Source organism: Balaenoptera physalus (genome assembly GCF_965194825.1).
Source record: "Balaenoptera physalus genome assembly, chromosome: 2".
In the NCBI taxonomy this organism is placed as follows: Eukaryota; Metazoa; Chordata; class Mammalia; order Artiodactyla; family Balaenopteridae; genus Balaenoptera; species Balaenoptera physalus.
This window is the reverse complement of record NC_138883.1, coordinates 151120668-151144147: the sequence shown is the minus strand read 5'-3', so window position 1 is coordinate 151144147 and position 23480 is coordinate 151120668. Positions and strand designations below refer to the sequence as shown.

Genomic DNA, 23480 nt, shown 5'->3' with positions numbered 1-23480 from the left:
GGTCTGGAGGGAGGGAGGGAGACCCGCCTGCCCCACTGACCTGGTCCTTCCAGGACGCGTGGGGCCCACCTGGGAGAGAGGCCGTCTCCTGTCTGCTGCCGAGCCTGACACAGGAGCTGTCGGGGTCAGGCCTGCGCCCGACCACAACGCCAGGACCAGGTGTCCCGAAGCCCGCACGGCCGCAGCTGCCACAGCCATCCCCTGAGCACCACCTCGGACCCTCCTTCCTGAGCCAATGGAGACTCCAGGCCCTGGGCTCCATCCCGCCGGCCAGGCCCATCCGATCTGGACGTGGTGGATCCAATGGCCGGTTCTCTGTATCTCCTACCTGCGGACGTGGTGCCGGGAAGTCTGGCAGCGTGATGACCAGACAGATGCTGGCCCTGAGGGGGCATCGAGGAAGGAGACGCAGCTGGTGACACACAGGCACCTGCACTCACCCGGGGCCTGGCCACCTGGAGGCGACAGCCGAGGACTGGCCCCCGCGTGGCCTGTCCATGTCCAAGCAATGGCAGCGGGAAGCCCACCTTGACTGGGAAGAATGTCTCTCACCTGGAAAGTGAAAGCCCAGCCACAGCCAGGCCAATATAAAAGTCTGCTCTTTGCCCACAAAATGCAGTCCTCGTATGCGTTGGACCTCTGACTGTAGCACTGCCTGGGCCGACGCTTTCTGTCAAGCAGGCTGGGTGCTCCCGGGCCTCAGGAGAGGGTCGGGGAGACAGAAGCACAGGGAAATAATTCCGTTTCACGTTCTCCTCCCGTGTCTCTGACTCAGACGTTCCCCTCTGTGCCTGGCGGTCTTCACTTTGCCAGCGATGGTTCTATTACTGCCGCGGGTGGTATTTATCTCACGTCGTTTGAGGTTATTTGCCTCTTTTTTTCCTGATTTCCACAACAGAAGGACACGTGTGACTGTCTGGAAAACTGAGGCTGCCCACACGGACCTTCGACACGTGTGGTCATGGATGTCTTGTCGGGTTCGGCGAGGACAGGAGAGTTCCCAGGGTCGAGGCCACAACCACCCGCGGGGGCACACAGGACACGTGGCCTCCGAGGCTGCCTTGAGGGAAGGCACTTGGCATCCAAGTCAGACGTCTTCTGCGGGGACTGTGGTGTGAGCCCTAGGTGGGGCACAGTGGGCCCCGGACCCCTCACACCCCCTGCTCGCCTCCTGCAGGGCTGAGGCCCCGCCCTGTGCTTGTACAGAGAGACAGATGGACAGAGACAGACAGACAGAAACAGAGGGGGCGGGTGGGGGGGCGCCAGGTGAGCCATTAAGGGGACTTGAGTGCACTGCTGACTTTTAATATGTGCCTCCCCCAGGCCGGCCCCTCACACACAGTGGGAGGTGGGTTTCCTGCAGAGCTACTCCCGGTTCTAACATGTATGAGCCTCTGAGCTACGACTGGTGAAAATAACAGTTATTTGGGGAATGAATTCCAGAGTGGGATTAAAGGACCCACTAATTCTTATATCCTCATATGAACTGTCCGCTGGAACTGCTTCCAGTGTACAACGCACACATTTTCAGAATCAGATTGCTTTTATCACACAATAAACATTCTCTGACCAACTCCTGCACCCAGAACCCTGGGAGCATCCCAGCAGCGGGGCCGCCACTCTTGCCTAGGACTTAAAAGGCAACGGCAGCTGTTCCCTCTTCAGTGGTCATGATCAGTCACCGTAACATAAAACACTCGGTCTGGAGCCTGCGACGTTCACAGATTGTGCTGAAAGTTTCTGTTCATTGTCTCCACTAATCCTGGAAAAGTCCCGTGTGGCTGGTTCTGTTTGTACACCGCTCAGCCATCAGCACCCGGAGTCCTGCCCACACTTTTCCCTCCCGCCTCTAGGGATGGACCACCTGGTGCAAACACCTTCTGGAGTCGGCAGGCCCTCCACTGGTGACAGGACAAAACCCACCCCTGGAGAGCTGGGGAAAAGCGTCCCCTGCGAGAACGGGCTCCCAACGACGCGGGATCAGCATGACCTTTGCCCACATGTGCATGAGAAGGGCGATCTGCCGTGCTGGCCGCCGTGTGAGGCTACGTCCAGTTCCCTTTTGCACGTCCTGAGCAGACACCAGATCAGCCCAGGGTGCCCCCGGCGTACCCAGATAAAGGGTTAAGGTCGGCAACCTGCCCCAGGGGGGCCCAGGGAGCAGCCAGGCCAGGAGGGCAGGCGGAGACTAGGCCCTTCCCTGTCCCCCCCTCAGAGTGACCCTGGCATTTGGCCACGGGCTGAGGAGCAGAGCCCTGGGCTGGGGAGATGCCTGGGTCCTGCAATGCCTGAACCTGAGGAAGCAGGTGGGGGGCAGCTTCCCCAGTCTGCCAGGAGTGAGCCTTCTCAGCCTCTAGACTGTCCACCTCTGGGTTATTCTCTCTGACGCCAGGTGTGTGAAACCTATCGACTCAATGGAGGAGAAAATGAGAATCATTTCCTGGGTCGGGGAGGGGGCTGCAGAAGAAGGAAATGTGAACTTGTGGGATCAGAGCTACAGTTCTGTAAGAGGATCGCATGGACCTGGCAGGGGCCTGGTGAAGGGGCGTGGGGTCCAGCAGAGCCAGGCTGGCAAACCTCAGCGGCACCAGACCAGCAGGGCAGGGTCCCCCCCTCACCACCCCTCCTCGGCCCAAGACTGCATCACGAGAGCCCGTGTGTCTCCACCCCTTCTTTCTGGGGGTCCTGGAAGCCCAACTCATGAAATAAGCAGGGAAGTTGGGCCTTGACAAGAAGATGCAGCTTAGAAGTGTCTGCCTCCCTTTTTCCCGCTCTTTTCAAAAATGCAGTTGACTCTCCTCAGTGTCAGGGGTTTTGCTAAGTCCTTTACGGGTGTTCTCTAGCTCAACCTCATAATAAGCCCTAAGGCAAGTGCTACCAAAACCCACATTTATCCTCTTAAGAAAATGGAGTTCAGGCAGGTGGAGGGACTGCCCAAGGTCATACACACCAAGGTCGGGAGATGTGACCTCTCACCTGCTTGACCCCAGAGCCGTGGAGTGACCACCGCCCACCCTGCAGCTTCCCTGACCTCACACAAACTCAGGAGGCCAGTTAAACGGAGCATCTGGGCCATGTTGTGGGAGCAGAACCCCTAATCTGCTCGTTTGCAAAAACCAGCGTGTGACATCACCCCCAGAGAGCATATCAGGATGGAGCCCAGAAGTCTGCACTCCCATCAACTTTTATTAATTACTGATTATCGAGGAAGGGGTCTTCACCCACACTCGGATCTCTGTGGCTCACTTTAGACTTTAAGGATGACAGTCCTAGGATGTCGAAGAGAAGAGTGTGGAAGCAGTTTCAGTGCAAGCGGAGGGGAACCTGGGTCTGCCGGGCTGTTCCCCCAAGATAAACCTCCTCAGAAGGTTCAGAGGGCATCTGACACGCCAGCCACTTTAATTACACTCACAGCCACACTCAATCCCCACGTCGTGGGAAATCAATAAGAAATTAGAGAGCTCCCAGTGCGTTTCTGGGCAATCTGCTGTGGGCTTCTTGGATTGGGTTATTTTTTTTTCCATCTTTACCTTCGGTTTGGGAAACTGCATGGTTATTCCCATCTACCACTCCTTGGCCCGAAATACCCCAAATGGCAGAACTCCTCGCTGTGTGTGCACCCAATATGCACAGTGACCAAAAAAAGAGGCTGAGACTCAGTGTGGATACTTGGAAGGTAATTATTTCTACCGCAATAGACTGTAAACAAATGTTGCCCACCTCTAACTTATAAAACGCTCAGGTTCACCCCTTTGAACAAAACGACGTCTGCAAACCAACTGTTTTACAGAAGCAAACTGCTGGAGGAATGCTGATAGCCCACCTCCCAACTCAGAGCCGCTGAGGTTTCAGCAAACAGCGCTCTTAAGTCGGAGCCTGACGCTTTCCGCGGAGCACACCTGCTGGGGACGACGTGGTCGAGGAGGGCTGGCCCCGAGCTGGAGCCAGGATGCCTCTCGAGGGCGCCGGTCTTCAGCGTGTCCTGCGTGCCTGTGAGACAGTCCTTCTCTCGTGGTGACCATCCAGCAGCTGCGCCGTCGGGACCAGGTCACTGACCCAGCGCGTCTTCCCGCTGCCAGCTCTCAGGCTGGGGTGAGGGAGACACGCTCAAAGTCTGCCTATGCGCTCTGGGCTGGCGGTAGAACCCCCTCGGGTTTCCACTTGCTGAATGAGTTCCTACGGAGACATCTGCGGGCATCAAGGTCCTGCGTGGCCCCGAGCCTGGCTGCTTCCTCCCGCGTCCATCCACGCTGTCAGCAGAGTTCCCCTGGGCATCCCCCTCTCCCCAGCTCCGCGTCTGTGAAACAGACAAGAAAGTGACCGAGTTGCCGTAAAATCGCCTTCCCGGACACAGCAGACCTTCCTGGATGCAGTCACACCTCCCCCGATTAACCGACTGTGTGTCCCTGGGCAGCTGTTTCACCACGTGGGACCTCAGTTTCCTCTCCTAGAAAACAGGGCCATAACCCACCCCGGAGTGCATTTTAGGAGTGAGGGGCCAGAGTGAAGGTGTGAGTGAGGTCAGGGAAGGGTAACCCACAGCCCAGCACTGTCATCCTCAGAGCCTCTCGGGAAACCCAAGGGTCGGGCGTTCTAGAAGCACGTCGGCCAGGGCAGCGGGACGCACATCTGTGGCCATGTGGGGACCCACGGCTGAGGTTCCCTAAATGGAACAGCTGTGTTGGAGGAGGGTGGTCCAAGAGGGCCGGACCAGAAAACGAAATTGTCATTACCCGCCTTCCTCTCACACAGTTAGCAAATGCTGATTTTGCTAAATTTGCTTCATACCTTTTTGTGCAAAAGACAGAAAACCTCACAGATACAAACGAAGCCACCTTCTGAGCCTGTGTTCCTCCCTGTGTCCCAAGGGAGTTGGGACGTGTCTGAGCTTTACCACCTGTGTGGAGGCATGAATGCTGTGTAACCTCTGTGTTCTTATAACTTATTAACCATAGCCTCTGTGTATTATTTTGCAAGTTGCTTTTATCATCTAACATTATATTTCAGAGCTTCATCTACGTAGAAGCATCTAGATATAGTTCAGTAAGCCTAAGTGCCACCCAGCGTCCAGGGTGTGAGCACACAATTCCCTCACATTCCACCCCGAGGGCAAGGCCTCCCTGACCTCCGCGTCGCCCAAACCCAATGGAGAGAGAGGCCACGTGTTCCTTTGGTTTGGGGGGTCTGGGGGCCTGTGCAGGGACCCGGCGGCACTCAGAGGGCAGCTGGGAACAGCCCCGAGTGGGGACACGCTCCCTGCGTGTGTGTCCACCCCACTCAGTGCACTCCGGGCACCTCACGGGGTGGGGGTCCCCTCCTCTGGGCCCTAACCCCCACCTGCAGGGGTGTGGTCAGTTCTGCGGGCCTGTGATCCAAGGTGCTGCCCATGTGGTCTCCCCATGGCCTCCAGAGGGTGCCAGGCCGGCTGGTGTCCGGTGGCCGAGTGTTGCAGGGGGTGACCTGCAACAACGCCCTCGGTTGGGCCACAGCCCCGGGTCACGCTGTTTGTTCTCACCTCCAGGTACCAGCAGCGCCGACGTGAAGGAAAACCGCAACGTGAGCAACCTGGAGACCAGGCTGCCACCCTCCGGGGACAGGGCCCGAGGGGGCGCACCCGGCCTGAAGAGGAAGCGGCCACTGGAGGAGGGCAATGGCGGCCACCTGTGCCAGCTGCGGCTCCTCTGGAGGAGGCTCTCGTGGTCCGTGGCACCCAAGAATGCGCTGGTGCAGCTGCACGAGCTGCGGCCGGGCCTACAGTTCCGCACGGTGTCGCAGACTGGCCCAGTGCACGCACCCGTCTTCGCCGTGGCCGTGGATGTGAATGGGCTCACCTTCGAGGGCACCGGGCCCACCAAGAAGAAGGCCAAGATGCGGGCGGCTGAGCTGGCCCTCAGGTCCTTCGTGCAGCTCCCCAACGCCTGCCAGGCCCACCCGGCCCCAGGTGGCACAGCCCCAGACTTCACCTCCGACCAGGCCGACTTCCCCGACTCCCTGTTCCAGCGGTTCGAGCCCACGGCCCCCAGCGAGGGCTTCCCGGGCCGCCGCCCTGCCGCCCCCGAGCGCTTGGCCACAGCCTGCCGGCGGGGCCGGCTACTGGGCCGCCCGCTGGACCTGGACCTGGACCTGGACCTGGGGGGCCCCACGGCTCCAGGCGCGAGGAACCCAGTGGTGCTGCTGAACGAGCTGCGCTCAGGCCTGCGGTACGTGTGCCTCTCGGAGCCCGAGAAGAGGCGCGCCCAGAGCTTCGTCATGGCCGTGAGCGTGGACGGGAGAACATTCGAAGGCTCGGGACGCAGCAAGAAGCTGGCCAAGGGCCAGGCAGCCCAGGCCGCCCTACAGGCCCTCTTCGACATCCGGCTGCCCGGCCACGTCCCCAGCAGGAGTAAAAGTCACCTCCTGCCTCAGGTGAGAGCTCTCCGGTAGCTGCTGGCGGGCGGCGTCCTTGGGGTGCAGGGGTGCCTGGGAGCAGGGACGGGGCAGCAGAGGACCCCCTGCTCTCTCCCTGTGAGTGGGAGGCGCCCGCACCCCCCCCCCCCAGACAAGCCAGGTGCTGCCTCTCCCACTGCAGCGTCGGAGCCGTGTGCCGGCTCTGGGGAGAGAGAGCCTGGAAGCGTGTGAATGGAAAAACTGTTGGTCCCGACTTAGCAGAGGGAAGGGAGAGCTGGGCAACTGGTCACCTTGGTGATGGTGACACCAGCTGTGCGGGGGCAGTGGGGGCAGCAGGGGTTTGGGGCGGCAGGGTTCCTGACCCCAGAGAGGACTGAGGGGCAGGAAGGCCCCTCAGTGACTATCTGCAGCTGGGCCGAGGGAACCTGTGGTGGGAACGCGAGTTCGGTGCTGGTTTGGGCTGAGTTTCTGGCTCTGGAGGCTGGAGAACGCTGCCTGAGCACAGGGCCAGGCGGAGGGAGGAGCTCCGGGCTGGACCTTGCCTCATGCCGCCTCCAGGGCCTCGTCACACAAGAGAACACGTGTGCTTCTCACAGAGCTCACCTCCCTCACTCAGGAAGTATTTCGTGCACCGTCCTTGTGTCGGGAAATATTCTTGTACCACTTTGCAAGCTCTTCCTTCCGATTCTTGTAACTGCTTATTTATGCAAATTATCTTTTCTCTTACCATTTTGAGAACTATCTGTGGGCATCTCTAAGGTATTAGTTACAGGAAGTTATTCTCATTCACTTTTGGCATCAATGGAGGAGAGAAAGGTTTTACAGTTAAAGGCCTTTAGCCCAGCTCAGGATCCGTAGTCAGAACTCGGCACTTGTAAGTCATTGCTCAGATCAGGGCATCTTTACCTCACAGCACCTCAGGTAGAATCCACTATTTGCCTCAGGAGGTCACGTGTCCACTAGAGAAACCAGGGCACCACCCAGATTCAGGCAACTGGAGGGGTTCTGGACAGTGAACCAAACAAATGCACTAGGACAGAACCCTATGTTGAATCAAAACCAGGAGCAAGCATCCACCCATCCATCCATCCATCCATCCATCCATCCATCCTTCCATCCATCCATCCACCTGTCCATCCATCCACCCACCTGTCCATCCATCCACCCATCCATCCATCCATCCACCCATCCACCTGTCTATCCATTCATCCATCCATCCATTCATCCATCCAACAAACATTTATTTGACTCTGGCAGGTGCAGAGCACAAACGGGCACAGCAGACATTGGTCTGGTCCCCACAGCTTGGCCGTATGAAGGTTCCATTGAACAGGGAACCCCATGGCGGGGGGCAGCTGTTTCTCCTGCTACCTCTGCCCCCAATTCATTCATTTATTTTCAAATATTTACTGCACCATCTAGGAGCGGGTTGGAGGGGGGTAGCCCATAACCTCCATGCGTCTTGCCTTTCGACCCACCCTCAGATAATACACAATCCAGGTAAAAGCGGCTGTGTGGCGTTGACATGAGTCCCCGCCAGAAACACTGCAGCCCTGCTGTCCCTTCCCTACTCCTCCACCCCACCTCTTTTCTTCTCCTCCTCCTTCCTGCCTGGCGTCTCCACCCACCAACAACCGTCTGTAGCTCAAACCCACCAGCAGCTCCCAAGGAAGCCCCTTTGCCCCCCACGGCCTAGATGACCCCAGGCTGCCCTTGGCCCGTGTCCTCCCGCCACCGTCCCTGGAAGGTCACCCTCCCCGCAGGCTGTGGGCGCCCCCTCCTCCTCTGCCCGATGCTGTTTAGCAAGAAGTGTCCTTCCTCCAGCTCCCACTGCCCCCCCACCCCAATCCCCATGAGTTGAATGATGTCAGTGAGTTCCGGCCATGATGCCTTTTCCTTTCATGTTGTCAACCCTGAGCTCTCACGATGCAGGAACCAGGCGGCACCACTACTTTGTAACAGTCATTTGACCCCAGAATGCAGCACATCAGTTAAAGCCACAGCCACTAAATTATTTTTCCCTGACAGTCCGCTAACACCCAGACTGGATGATGGAGAGAGCGGAGCAGCGGGAGGGCCGCAGCCCGTCCATCACACCAGACCCGTCTTGGAGGCTCATTACCTACTCCCCTCGCCCCTGCAGCAGGGTGGTGGGGCCGGCATGCCGGGCGCTCAGGACCAGGCGCCCTCTGCGGCTTTATTAAATTCGAATCCCACCTTGGACATGGTCTGGATTCAGGGACTGAGCTTCAAAAAAAAGATTCCAAGGGTGCCTGTAAATGCTGCTTTGCTTTCCTCCTCTGCACAGCGCCATCTACAGCGCATGCTTCCTGCTCACGCAGGTCCTGGTGGCCAGAGGCACGACCTTTGTTACCTGTCTAACTGCGCCATCAGCACCTGTGCCAGGAGACAAGCCAGGCCCCCCAGCCCTGGCAGGGCCCCCCGAACCGCCGTCCACACCCCCAGGAAGGGCAGCTCCCACCACTGACCTGTGAGGGACCCTGCCCAAGTCCGGGTGGGGTGGGAGGAGAGGCAGGGGGTGGCAGCAGCGGTCACCGCTGAAGCGACACAGCTTCTGGACCTGGGGTCTCAAGCTCAGTATTTAACGCTGTCTGCCCGCAGTCTGGGTTCTGCCCCACAGAGTGGGCTTGGTGTGCAGGACACACCAGGGGTCTGCTTCTAAGGCTCGCTTGCGGGCTCCTGCGCTGCAGAAGCAAATGAAGAGATGGCGCCTCTGCTCAGGGCTTTGAACCAAAGGCTCAGTCTCCTCTGAGTGAAGTGTCAGAACCATCCCTGGGGGAGCTCCCCTATTTAAGTGATGAAAAATGAACAAAAAACTTCTAAGGTGTCGGTCGTGGGGGGAGCGTGTATAAAACGCCACTCCGGGCCCGGCTGCCGGAAATCCAGGACGAGGCTCCTGCCGTGCTGATCCCCGCGCAGGTGGGTCAGGACCTGCTCTGTCGGGGGCCCTGGGCTGTTCGGCCTCAGCCACAGAGCAGATCACGGCAGGGCCAGCTCGGTGGGTCGGACGCTCGCCCCGTTGTGAGGACAGCTCTGAGCAACACAGCCCCCCAGACGTCCCTCGGGTCAGACCCCCAAGAACCACCACCCTCGGCGCCCAGACATCACCTTCTGTGGACAAGGGAGGTGCCTGCCCGGCCAGGCTGAGGTAAAAAGTTTCAGCCTCCATTCTAAAACAGTTCTGAAGAATAACATTCTCAATAACGATTAAAATCACAGGTGTGGATTTCTGCGGTATCAGATTTCCACCATTTCCTCAACCTGGGGGTTTTCTCAGAACCAGGCTGATTCGTTCCTTCAATTTCATGAGATCTGACTTCAGGTCTCTTTGCCAGAGTGATGAGAACACGACTTTATTAAATTCTCTAACGGCGCAGGCCCAAGCGAATGGACGCTCTGCAAACACCAGCTGACAGGGTGAAAGCAGAGCCCAGGGGTTGGCGGGAGAGCCAGCCCTCAGATTTCCTCTAGGTTCACGGGAAACTTGGAAGCAATAACGAGACCATGTCAGAATATAAATGCTCATTACCTGGAACATCCTTGTTATAAAAAAAAACAGAAGTAAAATCACAAAATCTAGATCTCTGTGGTCTTCACTTCCCACCCCTAGCAGGAAAAGAGTTAATTAATAACAGCGTTAAATTCAACCAGAAAGGCTTATCTCTCAGCATTTTGGCTCCGTGGAAACAGAAGAGCTCCCATGTGATGAGAGAAGAAAGAAAGTGACTAAAAGTTACGGTGATGCAGGAAGCGGGAGAGGTGGTGACACGTCGCCCCTCGTTTGAAAACTACCAGGTTTATTGTCTTGTTCCTGAGTCTCTCTTCACCCGCAGTGATTCCCTTTTTTTGTTTGTTTTTGTTTTTGTTTTTTTAATTTCCATGTCAGGCTGCAGTGGAACTAACAGTGTCTCAAAGATTTAGTCAAAGCAACTAAAACACTTTCTCCCCGAGAGTAAGAAGGGGATGCCTTTAAAACTAGCCATGAAGCCTGCTTGCTTCTCAAGCCCTTTGCAGGTCCTTCTAGGGAGCGGACACCCCAGGCCTGTCCTGGCCACTTGTCAGGCACTCGGCACACTTAACCCGCACCTACTCTGTTCCCTGGTGGTGCAGCTCTCACTGCTGGGAGGGGGGAACCATGGGGGCATATAACATAATGGAAATGAACAGTGCTTTCAGCGTTCAGCATTTTATAGCAAACTTGGATCAGAGCTCCCATACGCAATCCATTTCATGGAATCTGCCCCCAGAATTAGCTGCAGAATTAGACCAAGGGCTTGACTGTCACCTCGTTCTCAACAGCTGCACTTTGGGACACAAATAGACCTGCTGTCCTTCTCCCAAAAGCCAGGGTGACCCCCGCCACCCCGGACACTTCACAGGTTGTTTTTCTAATTTCACAGTCCTGCTGGTCTGTCTCCTTCAACAGAGGCAGCACCTTAACCGCTGTAACACAGAACTGTTAATATTGCTGCCACAAATTAGCGTTGGAGCTGTCTCCAGATTTTAAATGGGCTTGGGTTACAGACAGTGTGGAAATCACACCTACTTGGCTTTGAGACAGTTTAACACTGTCCGAGATGTTCTACCCAAGGACACCCTGAAATTGCAGCAGACGCCTCTGGGGTTCCCCTCATGAGCCCAGGGGCCTCACTCTCCCAGACGCTTGGGTCAGCTCTGCCCTGGCCGCATGTCCAGCCCCAGCAATTCCAGAATGACCTCCGAAAGACAGCTGCAGCTTTACAGGTCCTACAAGCAGAAAGGGACAGTCCTGGGTCCTAATTATTTTCCTGAAAAGGGCTGATTTCTTTCTGCCTCAGCAAGGCGTTCCTCATGGCCACAGTTTCTTGGCTGTTTACCTTCTGTTCCCTGGGGGGTTGGGATTAGGACGGGACCCCACCACATCCTGAGACCCACCAGCACAGCAGACCCCGACTTAGAGCGACTCTGGCCACAAAGACCCCAAGCTGAGGAGCTGGACTCCTGTGCGTCTCTAGACAGAGCGACACACCTGGTCTCTGGGGACCTTCCCTGAGTCCTGCAGGCTTTGGCAAAAGGTGCCGGGGGTCTGGGGGTGGGGTGGTGTACAGAACCCACCTACCTTCCCTGTCCTTCCCCTTTTCCACCCGAATGTGCACCCTCACCACCACGTTGCCCCAAAAGCCCGGGTGTCAGGGAATCGAATGTGTCTCTTCCCTTGGAAATCACTGGACAGGTGATCTCAACACCAGGCTAATTTTGGTGACGCTGGTTATAAAGAACAGGTAGAAATCCATGCAGGCAGCATGGAGAGGTTGTGGTTGGTGAGAGCCGGGGTGGAGGGTGGCCACTTGCCTGTGAGGATTTCTACTGAATTTGTGGGGAAACAAAGAAACTGTAATATTCATGTTTTACTTTCAATGTGCACAAAGTTGAAATTTAGCAATTCAGGGTTTTTATGAAAGTATATCTCTGTCTTAGTCCAGCCAGGCTGTTATAACAGAACTGCACAGACTGGGTGGCTAATAAACATCAGGCATTGATTCCTCATGGTTCTGGAGGCTGGACATCCACGATCAAAGTGACCGCAGATTCTGTGTCTGGTGAGAGCCTGCTTCCTGGTTCACAGACACGTCTTCTCGCTGTGTGCTCACCTGGAGGAAGGGGTGGGAGCTCTCTGGGGTCTCCATCATAAGGTCACTAATCCCATCATGGGGGCCCTCCTGGCTCAGATAGGTACCTGGGGCAGACGCTGGCAGGGCCTGTCTAGGCTGAGCCGGCCTGGACCCCAGTGCCCAGGGTGCAGTAGGTCTAGGGGAAGTTGTTACTTCCCACCAGCAGGCCCTGGGGTGTCCCGCCCCTGCAGCAAGGCTCAGGACTCCAGCTCCAGGTCTAAATTTCTCATGCCGGGGTGCCCGGGTGCCCAGGGTCCCGGCAGCCTGTCCGCCACCCGGTAACTGTTCTGCTGCTCGGCCATGGCCACTCTGCCCCCTGCTCAAGGCGAGGCCGTGATTATTCAGGCAGCCTCCTTCCTTTCAACACCTCAGCTCTGTCTGCGTTCTGTGGCCACACACACCCTCTTGTGGTCCACGAGGAGGGAAAAGCAGCCTTTTACAGAAGGAAGACGCCCACCCGCCCGTCCAGCCAGCCCTGACCTTCCCCACGTCGTCTCCTCAGTAGTGGCACTGATGGCCAAGTGGGAGAGATGGGTCTCCTCACGGCTGCCACACACGGAGGAGTCTCCAAAAATCCCTCTGCAGCAGGGGTGTGGAAGGCTCTGTAGATGCTAGCAATACACTTACGCACTGACACAATGTCCACACAATATAATTTATACGATACAATTTGTATAATGTGTGCACAATGTATACACAGTACAATTTATATGATACAGTTTATACAATGTACACACAATGCACAATGTAATATATACGAGATAATTTATACAATATACACACAATGTCTGCACAATATAATTTATATGATGAAATTTATAAAATGTACACACAATGTCTACATAATATAATTTACGCAATACAATTTGTACAATGTGTACACAATGTATACACAACTTACACAATTTGTACAATGTACACTCAATGTCTACATAATATAATTTATATGTTACAATTTACAGTGTGCAATGTCTACACAGTATAACTTATATGATACAATTTGTACAATGTACACTCAATGTATACAACTCGCACTTATAAACGTACACTTAAACATGATGGATATAATGTACCATATACATTTATACAATAGCCCCCACCATCTGAATTCCTACTAAAAGAAGTTTGGTACAATTTAAGTTAGAAGAGTTAAATATGTATTTAAGCCTATATGTTCCCAATACCGTGTTTGGTGTCTCAGTTAACATGACTGTTGATGAATTAAGCAGAGGCTGTAAACCAAGCTTCCCCAGTTGCCTCATTATTCTACAGCCACGACTAACACTGCTGATGCCGGTGATGATCCACGGGGATACTAGGAGCTGGTATTTATCAGGCACTAACTGTGTCATGTGTTGTTTTACACGCTTTACGTATAATAGCACATCCGGGCCTCACAGAAACCTGGCAGGTGGCACCACTCACATTCCCTGTACAGACAAGGATGCCGAGGAGCAGGAAAGCTCAGCCCTTCGGCCAAAGTTTGGCTGGTGAGTGGTGGAGCCGGGAGGATGGTCCCAAGGGGGGCAGAGACCCTCCCTCAGACCCCAGGCTGCCCTCCCCGTAGGCCCTGGCACTTTTACAGCTTTGTCGAGGAAACGGGGCAGCACGTGGCCCCCAGTGATGGGAGCGACACAGGGGACACAGTGTGGGCAGGAAGCAGGAGGGAGCAGCCAACTTGGAGGGCTGGCAGGGGAAAGGGGGCTCCTGGGGCAAGGGCACCCGCACTGAGGTGGCAGGGTGGCGGGGAGCTCGCCAGCTCCCTCTCGGGAAGACCGCCTTTGTCAGTGCAGAGGCTGCCCTTGGCCGTGTAGACAACAGGCTTTGTCGAGATGGCCAGGTTCCCTCTTCCTTGGGGACACATTGCTATAGTGAAAAGGAGAGACAGCAGAAAAGAGATGACAACTTGGAGAAAGAGGCAGAGGAGGCGAAGAGGAACATCCCAGGGGGAAAGCGCCTCCAGTCCAAGGAGCCGCGGGGTGTGTGGGGAGCCCCAGGATGAAGAAGGAGGGCGGGTTCCCCGTGGCCACTTGCCTCTGCACCTGCCCGAGGGATGGACATGCCAGGGGTGGGCGGTGGGAGGGAGCCCTGCAGACCCCATCCCCACACAGATCCAGCTCCGTCGCCCAGCTGTGCCAGGCGGCTGTGCTGTCCTCGCCCTGTAGGGCCTCTGGGGCTGGGCTCACTGGCCCCCTCTGCTCCCCCAGGGTCCCCAGGACTCACACGGGGTGGCTCTTTGTGCTGAGGGCCCTCAGATCGCGGGATGTCGAGGCTCCATGGGTGCCGAGTGTAGACCCGCCACGCGGCTACTCTGACAAGGTTGACACGTGGCCTGGAGCGCAAACTGGGTCTGAAAGTTGCCCTTCAGGACCTGGATCCCCGCTGTTGCTGCCTCATAGTTGTAACGCCCGCTTCTTCCCAGGTGGGTTTAGGTTGTGCAGCACGGTGATTCAGTTATACACACACATATATGCATATAATTTGTTTTCAGATTCTTTTCCATTGTAGGTTATTACAAGATATTGAATATCGGTCCCTGTGCTGTGCTGTAGAACCCTGTTACACTCGGCCGTGTTTTTAAGGCAAATGCAGCGGCTTCCCCAGTTCTCTGCGTTGGGACCTGTGTTCGAAACATCACCATCCTTCATGACACAGGAGGCAGAGAGGCTCTCTCCGTTTGGAGAGAGATGTGCTCACGTCCCCAGACCTCATCGCCTCCCCCCTCCGTCTCATCACCCCTCATCCCCGCATGTTTGAGCCCAAATGGTACAAGAAAAGAGGAACAATCATTTGTAGCAATAGCTCAACAATTAAACATTTTTAAAATGCGTTTTCTACATTAATGCCCTCTGGGGAATTATGAGTTTACTCAAGTCCTCAAAATTATAAGCCTACAGGACAAAATTTACAAACACCAAGCAGTAGAAACTTCTCTTTAATACAGGGCTGTTTCCCCAAGGTCGTGATTACAGCGAATCAGTGATAAAAGTCATCTTCTGCCAGCGGCGTCAGTCTCTCCGCATCTTAACCATGTTTCATTTGTGACCATTTCAGAAAAAGGACTCTGGGTTGCCTGGTCTTGGGTAGAGGTTTTATTCAGTTGGAGAAATCAGAGAGAATGTGCCTCCGTAAAGCACACGAGTTGGCCTGCAGCATTCGTGGAATGTCATTTTGGGTTCACAACAGGGTCGAGAAGTGAACAGGCAGGCGGAGGCAGAGGCGCTCGGCAACGTGGCCTTCCTGCCAGCACAGAGTTCGCCCCAGGCGTCTAGACAGGAAGAAGACAGGAAGGCAAGCCCGCCCGGATCTCAGCAAAGGCTCTTTCTTCCTGCCAGCTCTCGGTCAGGTGTCCAATGGCCTAGCCACGCCAGGCCGTGGGATCCAGGTCCCAGAGCCAGGAACAGCCCCGGGACCAGGAAGCAGGTGCCCGTGGGGGACTCGGCATCACAGCGACAGCAGCAGCTGGGCTGTGAGGACGGTGTGATGGGGCCGTAAGCAGAGCCAGTCGGGGTGGATGGATTCTGATGGAACTCGGGGCGGGGGGGTGGGGGGGCGCCTCTGAAGGGGGGTGGAACCGCAGGAGGACAGTAGGGGGCAGCTGTGTCGCAGCCAAGGAGCCCGAGTTTGCCGTGTTTGCGGCTGGAGGGGAGCCAACAGCGGGCCTGGGTGGTTCCTGAAATACAAGCTGTTTGTAGGCTGCCCCCTAGCCTCCCCACCTGCAGCGCCCATGCCAGGGCGTGATGTGTGTGGGGAGTGGCCAGAAATCACGAGTTCGGCTTCAGGCAAAATTTGAGATACACGTGGGACAAGCACGTGGGGCTTCCTGCTGCCACCAGAGCCAAGTCAAGATCGGCGGCCTTGAATTTAAGTTCAGCTCCCACCTTTCCAGCTGGGTGCCCTTGGGCAGCTCACTCAAGCCTCTGGTTTCTGGTCTGCAATGTGGGTGGCTTCCCCAATGGAAGGAACTGCCTTGAGCTCCCCCTGGCGTTGAGGGTATGAAATTGTGAGACTCACGTGACCTGGCGTCCATGAAAGTTCAGTTCATCTTGCTATGACCTTGGGTCTGGGGTGAAGAGGGGCCTCCCCCCAACTGTGGTCAACGTCCACCTGCATCTTCCCAGGCACAGCGGGGAGTGGACAAGCCGTGCACCTTCTCAGGCCACGGAACCCACCGTCTGTTTGCTCTCTTACCCTGGAAAGGATGAGGGGGGAGTTGGGAACATAGGGGCTGGGTGGAGAGGGCGGCAGGCGGCCCTCTGTCTGGGTCCCAACCTGTCGCTCACCAGCATGACCAAGGGCCAGTGTCCGAGACCCCGTTCCCTCTCGTGAAGCAGGGCTGGTGGCCTTGACCGCACGGGTGATTTGGAGGTGCACAGAACACACTCAGAGTCTCCTGACCTCCATTCTCTGCCATGTCCCTGGGAAGAAGGCCCATGAAAGTCCTGAAGACCCGTCCACTGGCCTTTCTCCTCCGGAGGTGGAGGTGCACAGACCACCCTGCGGCCTCCCTCGGACACTGGCTGACCAAGTCCAGAGGCGTTCATCTGACCCCCATGGTCACCCTGGTTCCAGGGGTCACTCATGATCGAGGGTGAATCTACTCACTGTTGTTCTTTTTGGTTGGCCGGTAAATCAGATGATTGCAGAATTTTAGAAGCGCTAACCCAGCCCTTATTTTATAGAAATGGTCACCAAACACTTGGAAGCTCGAGTCCTGCCTGAGGAGGCTGGGTTGATGGGAGGAAGGGGACCCAGTGCCCGTCTCATAGCAGGAGTCCTTCTGCCAACTTGGTTTTTATGAGGAAGCTTTCGATGACTGTGCAGTGAGAAGAGCCATCAACTGACTTATGTCTTCTGTGTGGACACCATTTCTCTTAATCCTGGAGTATCTTCTACCCTCGGTTTTACCCTTTGTGCTGTTAGGTTCCAAACAGATCATAACTAACCCTGTGTTTGGATGCCATGCAGACTATGCCCATGGCAACCTTCTCTGTCTAACCCAAGATCCACAAAATTGAGACCCAAATTCTGACCCATGTCAAGAACACAGCCAACTGAAATCCTGTGTTTGCAGGAACTACAAAAACAAATCTTTCTGATCACACAAGCTTTTAAATTAAAGTTTTAATATTTTCCTCCCATTTCCCAGTGGATGGCTTTGTGGATTCTGTGAATTGGAATCACTTCCCTTCATGAACACAACCAAGACTCTTATTGTTGAGAAAGAGAGAATTTAATTTAAAAAAAAAAAAAAAAGGCTAATGGAAAAGTCAGAATAACAAATGGTGGGAGAGAAGGGGATTAATAATGGCAAGATACCTCTTTTCCCACCAACTTACCATCCACTGAGATACAGGAGCCAGGTAGACGGATCGGGACGTCATCTGGTTACTGATGGGGACATGGGGAGGGCGACCTGGGTGCCCCAACGCCGGGCTTCCTAACTGGACCCTGCAGACGCCCTTCAAGCCTCGCCAGCCCCAGAGCGTCTGAGAGCGCGGGCCTCTCAGGTCTGGGATCCCAGAGAGCAAGGGGAGACCTGCCCCGGGACCCCCGATCAGGTGAATCATTCCTTCACCAGGAGGTGTTGTGGAGGACACAGGTGGGCAGTGGCCCCACTGCAGCCCATCGTGAGAAGGGAACAGTCCAGGAGTGGGGACAGTCGTGCCCCGAATGACTTTGGATGGCACAGCATTTAACGTGAGGGGAGAACGCAGAGCGACAGGCGATGTGGTGACCACCTTTGAGGTCAAACCTTAGAAATTCAGTCCTGGTCCTGCCAGTGACCATTGGTGTGAGTGGACACATTACCTACCTTCCTGTGAAGTAGGATGTTGATAAAGGGGCCACATCGTAGGGCTGTTTTAGTGAATAAATGAGACATCCTGGCAAAGGGTGAGCCTTCACGACAAGTTAGATGTTGACTATATATTTTCTCTTTAACAACCATACTTGAGAGTTGGCAGAAGAAACGGAGCACAGAGAACTGGGTCCGGGTGGGAGGGCCCCCCAGATGCGTGGCGTCCTTGGCAAATCTCACTTCCTGTTGTCTGTGGCTATGTAATTCCAGCTAAATCCAGGCCAAAATCTGGCTGAAAGAAGCATGAAGTACCACCTGATCAAGGAGCCTGGGATGCAGACAGCAGGAGGAGCAGTTAGAGGGCGAAGGTGTCACAGGGAAGTAATTGATTGCAAGAGAGTGACATGTCACCCCCAGAAACAGTGCTGAGGACAGGTGGTCTTCTGGTTGATGCTAATTGGATTCTAGACCAATTTGGTGCTCAGCCTGTTTTGGGCCACAGAACATGTGAAGGTCAACAGTCACACGTATGACCTGCTCCTTTTCTACTTGGCCATCAACATCCCTGCTTTCTCAGGGGACTCTGTCCTAGAGCAAGACAGCAGTCATGGTGCTGCAAGAGCACATCTGAAACTAACACAATATATGTCAGAAGCGGATCATTCCAAACCTTGCTGTTCTGTGGTTAGGAATACTTTTTAAATGTCACATGTGCGCTCAGGAGGGCAGGCACCTGTCGTAGATGGACTCTCCATCCCTCTTAGAAAGGACCAGCACACCCTGTGTCGATAGAAAGCCCTCTTTCTTAACGGAAGTGTTGACCTGGAGAATTTTCGAAGTTTGGCATGAATCCACTCTACCCTGGACTGGTTGGTATTTTTGCTTCATTTGGTGGTGTTTGTTTTTAACCCCTTTTGTAATCAAAGCAGATGGGAGGCAAGCAGGAAAGTGAGCAAGAATACAGCCCGGGGGCCATGTGGGCATCTTCACAAACTGTGAAACAAATGAACAGAGGCTCTGATTGGCTCCCAGAAGAACGTGACCCAACGACACAACCTCCACCTGCTCTCCTGGATCAGCTCAGCAGCAGGTGTGGCCGTGAGGGCGTGTCCACTCTGCTGCAGACTCGGATCTGGCCCACTTTTCTCCAGGGCAGCAGGGGTGGGATTGGGCTGTCGGGGAAGAGAGACCCTGACGGACAGCAAAGCCATGAGCCTCCAACCAAAAACCGGAAAGGGTCTCCGGATGGAACATGTCAAATCCAGAACATGGGGCCACAGAGCCTGCCGGTGACTGGACATGAGTCAGGCCTGACGTGGCCATCGGAGTGGGCAGCTGGCGGGCCCGCAGCCTCCAAGCCCTGCAGCCCACCCGCCACTCCCAGGGCGGCTGCCGGGGAGAAGAGATGAAAGCAGAGTTGTCTGCTTCCAGCCTCGAAACCCCTTGGCTCCACTGCACTGTCCACTCCGGGAAACGTGAGGGAGACATCCCAGAGGCTTGGACCGTCACCAGCTCCCAGGGAGGCCACCCTGAATGGGAAATTCACACAACGTAAAAATTCTACATCATTCTAGACAAGACTTTGGATGACAAGTTGGACCTGATTCTCTTGTTTCAGTATTTTCCCTATGCGGGGCTTTGGGGGTGGGGGGGGAGGGGCGGGAGAGAATGGCTAAAATTGCACATTTTATTTGACAGAGATCTGAAGAACAGAAATTGGAAATGGGGAAAGAATGATAAAAAGAAAAATGTAGTTTATCTGCAATGTCGTTATTAGGAACGAGAAGCAGTGAACTGGGAACAGTCAATTGAAACTCTGCAGCCCAAGATAGCTGAGCTTCTGGCTGAATGAATTTAAATACGTAGGGCTGGACTTCTGAAGGAGCGTTCGTTTAAGTACTTATCAGCTGGCATGGCGGGAAGAGAAATGTCTGTCGCATTTTAATGTGCTTCCTGTTTTTAAGGAAAAGCCCAGGGAGTTGAGAACTGTGGTTCCTCCCCTCCATCCCCTCCAACCCCTCTGTCCCCTCTGTGTGGGCTCCAGTGAGTATCTCTCATTTAAAATAGAGGCTTTTGTTTTGGGACATGATGATGCATGCCAGTGAGCCTGATTCACCTCGCAAAGTACCACAGCAAGATTAAATAACAATGATGCCCAAAAATAATAATGCGGAGGCAAAGCACACGTCAGCCCCAGCCCATGTGGGGCCTGTGTAGCTTCACCGCGTGTGTGATTGGCCTGAAGACTGTATGGTGACCCGGGAGGCAAACTCCACGGCCACCCAGCCTTGAGAGTAGGGCGCGCCCCATTGATAGCCAGCCAGTTACCGGGAAAGGTTCTCACTCACTCCCTTCACTTCTCCTGCTATTAGAAAATGGGAATTGAAACCAATGAAATCAATATAGTAAAATGGCCTGGATAATTGGGATGATTTAAACAAAAGAATGGGTGTCAGATCTCACTCTATCCCTTTCCCTCCCCGTCCAGGATAATGTTGAGGAGGTTGGGACAGGGAGTGGGCAGTAAACTCCTGCCCGCAAGCACACGGGTTCAAGGGCATCCCCTAAACTGGGCAGTTCAGAGAACCCAGACTCCTCTGCTGACCCCCAACGCTCAGCCAGCCCACCCAGTTGAGTTGATACAGTTGTGCCTTTAGAGTTTTTAGTTAAGAGTCTGAGTCCTGAGTGAAAATCACTCTGGGTATTTTGTCTTTCCCAATTCTTGATTATATGAGCAAGTATTGGGATTTATTTTGCAAACGAGTACACAGACACACACACATACACACACACACTCCCCTATACCACGTGCTCATAAAACTACTACATAAATCTACTTTTTTTCTCTCCCAGTAATTAACTGACTTTGTAAAATCAATTCTTGGTTATATATAAAACTCACAAAACAGATCTTTAAATAAAAAAGGGAGATAAATCTCTTGGAATTCCTTCTGAAATCACCCAGCTCCACAGTCTCCTGTCTGCTGCCTCTGGTGTCCTGAGTCTCCCTCTGCTGTCAGGCTACCTGCTCTGTTTCCGTGGAGAATGGGGGGGGGAACCCGACAGAGAGGGGGGCTGCCGTGCTCGGTAAAGGCCACTACCCCCGAGAACAGCTGATGAAGACCAGAAGTAATGAGCTAAAACTTCCCAAAAGTAATTCTTCCCAGCACTAAGGACAATAATAAAACTCCACTTGACATGGGTAACCCTCCGTGGACTGAAACAGTGTGATTTTTTTCTACAGAGAACTTTCGTGGTCTTCAGAGGGTGAGTGGGCTGTAGGAAATGTCTTTTCCACGAGGAACACCTCATAATTCATAAGCAGCCGAGCCTAAATGGAGTTGCAAAGGTCATTCTTATTTTATAACAAGAAGAAATATCCGAGGAACCTGCAAGCCCTTCATTTTCCTTCCACAGCCATGCACTACCCATACATCATAATATAGAATTATCTGCCTTCCTGAAGCAAGGACATTCATTTAGTAAATACTTTGGGGGGTTCCCACAATGTATTAGGAATCTGAAGGGATACAGTGATGGGCAGGAATCCAATAATGTCCTTTAAATGCTTAGAGCATTAAATAGGTACCAAGTATTTAAGATCTGAATAAACAAAGATAAACATGATAAAATTCATTAAGTCACAGTGAGCATGAGAGACAGACATGAAAATAGGCACAATAATGAGATAATTGCCTTAATGGAGGTGCTACAGCATTCCATTGGGGTTATGTCTGATTATTAAAGGGAGTAACATTTTAAATGCTTTACAGAATCCCATTGTTTGGAAGCCTCCTCAGTGGATCTTATAGTAAAGCAAAGAATAGTTCTGAAATGAACTGGTGCTGAATTTATGCATTCCATGAATTTGAATGACTGCATATTGGAGTTTCTTAAAATGGGGGGCACATTTAGAAATCACTGGATTTTACAACCAAATTGTTTTTGAATAAGAGCTAATTATGTTTACGTTTGTAATGAAGATATATGGAAACATGCTATGAATGGTCATATTAACCATAACAGCCAAATGTGAAGACCTACTTAGCATTATTCAAATCCAAATTCAGTGTTGGGGCACGGAAGGCAGTTTATTTGTGATGCAAACACATCTCTGACTTGCATGTGCTAAATAGGATAAACCAAGCAATGAGCTAGTTGCAAAAACAGTAAGATAATCAGGATCTGCAAATTCTGCTTTGATGATTTTGAAATCCAAGAAAAGTGACAGAGTTTTTCCTATTTAGGCAGGAACTTATTTATTCTTATTTAAGACATATCGAAATGTTTCTTGAGGTTTAGAAAAGGCATAAATGACTGCCAACGTTTGTTCATAGTGCCACCAATGGCTTGCCAACAGCAGGCCCACTGGCAAAGACACTGGTTTCCACGTATCCATCTATCTGTCCATCTGTCCATCCATCCATCCGTCCATCCATCTATCTATCCACCCATCCATTCATCCATCATTTTACACATATTTAATGAGCAGTACTCTGCCCCAGGCAATGTGCCAGGTGCTAGGAACACACAGAAGTGTATAAGATAAAGCCCTTGCCCTTGAGAATTACTCACAGCTAGTCGATGGGTTTTCCAAGTTGTGACCCAATAATTCTCTGAGTAAGATTTGCCTGGGCGCCATATTTAAAAACAGATCCTGGGCACTTACTCTAGAATTACCAAATCAGAATATCTCAGGCTGCATTTTTAGCAAGTACTCCAAATGATTCTTAGTCCTGCTAAAATTTCAGAATTAAACTCAGGGAAGGGTTTAAATGAGAACAATTACATTTTATCGTGCTGCCGGGGAGATGTGCTAAGAGTTTTGTACAAGCTGAGGAAAGGGGGCTAACTCGGATCCCCCGAAATAAAGACCCTTTGTTAGCAATAGCACAGCTTGCATCCTACACACAGGAGCTGCACAAAGAAAGTCCTCACACCCTGTAAAAACTCCAAACGGTAAAATAAGAAGTTAATTCTAACTAACTCTTTACAACCGTGTTTGGCTTTGTGCAAAAAAAAACCTTTCTTATAAAAGGAAAGCTTCCAAATCACAGAAGATGATCCACCTTGACATCTAAAAGATTCGTCTATTAAGGTTGCAAATCTTAAATTTTTTTTATTTTTATTTTTGGCTGCATTCGGTCTTCGTTCGGCTTTCTCTAGTTGTGGTGAGCGGGGTCTACTCTTCGTTGTGGTGCTAGGGCTTCTCATTGCGGTGGCTTCTCTTCACAGACCACGGGCCGTAGAGCGCACAGGCTTCAGTAGTTGTGGTGCGTGGGCTCAGTATTTGTGGCTCGCGGGCTCTAGAGCGCAGGTTCAGTAGTTGTGGTGCACAGGCTTAGTTGCTCTGTGGCATGTGGGATCTTCCAGGACGAGGGCTTGAACCCATGTCCCCTGCATTGGCAGGCGGATTCTTAACCACTGCGCCACCAGGGAAGTCCCAAGGTTGCAAATCTTAACAACCCATATGGAAGTAGCCAGACTGGCAGATGTGAATCCTAACTATAACTATATATATAAACATACATGGAAGATACAAGTTATTTTATATGTGTGTATACACAGGTGCAGGGACACATTCTTCCTTTCCTGAAGCCCATTTCTCTTTAAGAAGCCCT

At 53.3% G+C, this 23480-nt stretch overlaps 1 protein-coding gene across 2 annotated transcripts in view; it reads left to right on the top strand.

Annotated features, from left to right (window-relative positions):
• Positions 1 to 23480, top strand: part of ADARB2 (adenosine deaminase RNA specific B2 (inactive)) — a 372865-nt gene that overhangs the window by 269907 nt on the left and 79478 nt on the right. The window contains exon 3 of one of the 2 annotated variants that reach the window (XM_082450243.1): positions 5522 to 6405. In XM_082450243.1, coding sequence (XP_082306369.1) covers positions 5522 to 6405 — 884 coding nt within the window. Of the gene's footprint in view, positions 1 to 4355; positions 6406 to 23480 lie in introns of those variants that run through there. The other variant, XM_082450242.1, reaches the window with a different exon arrangement.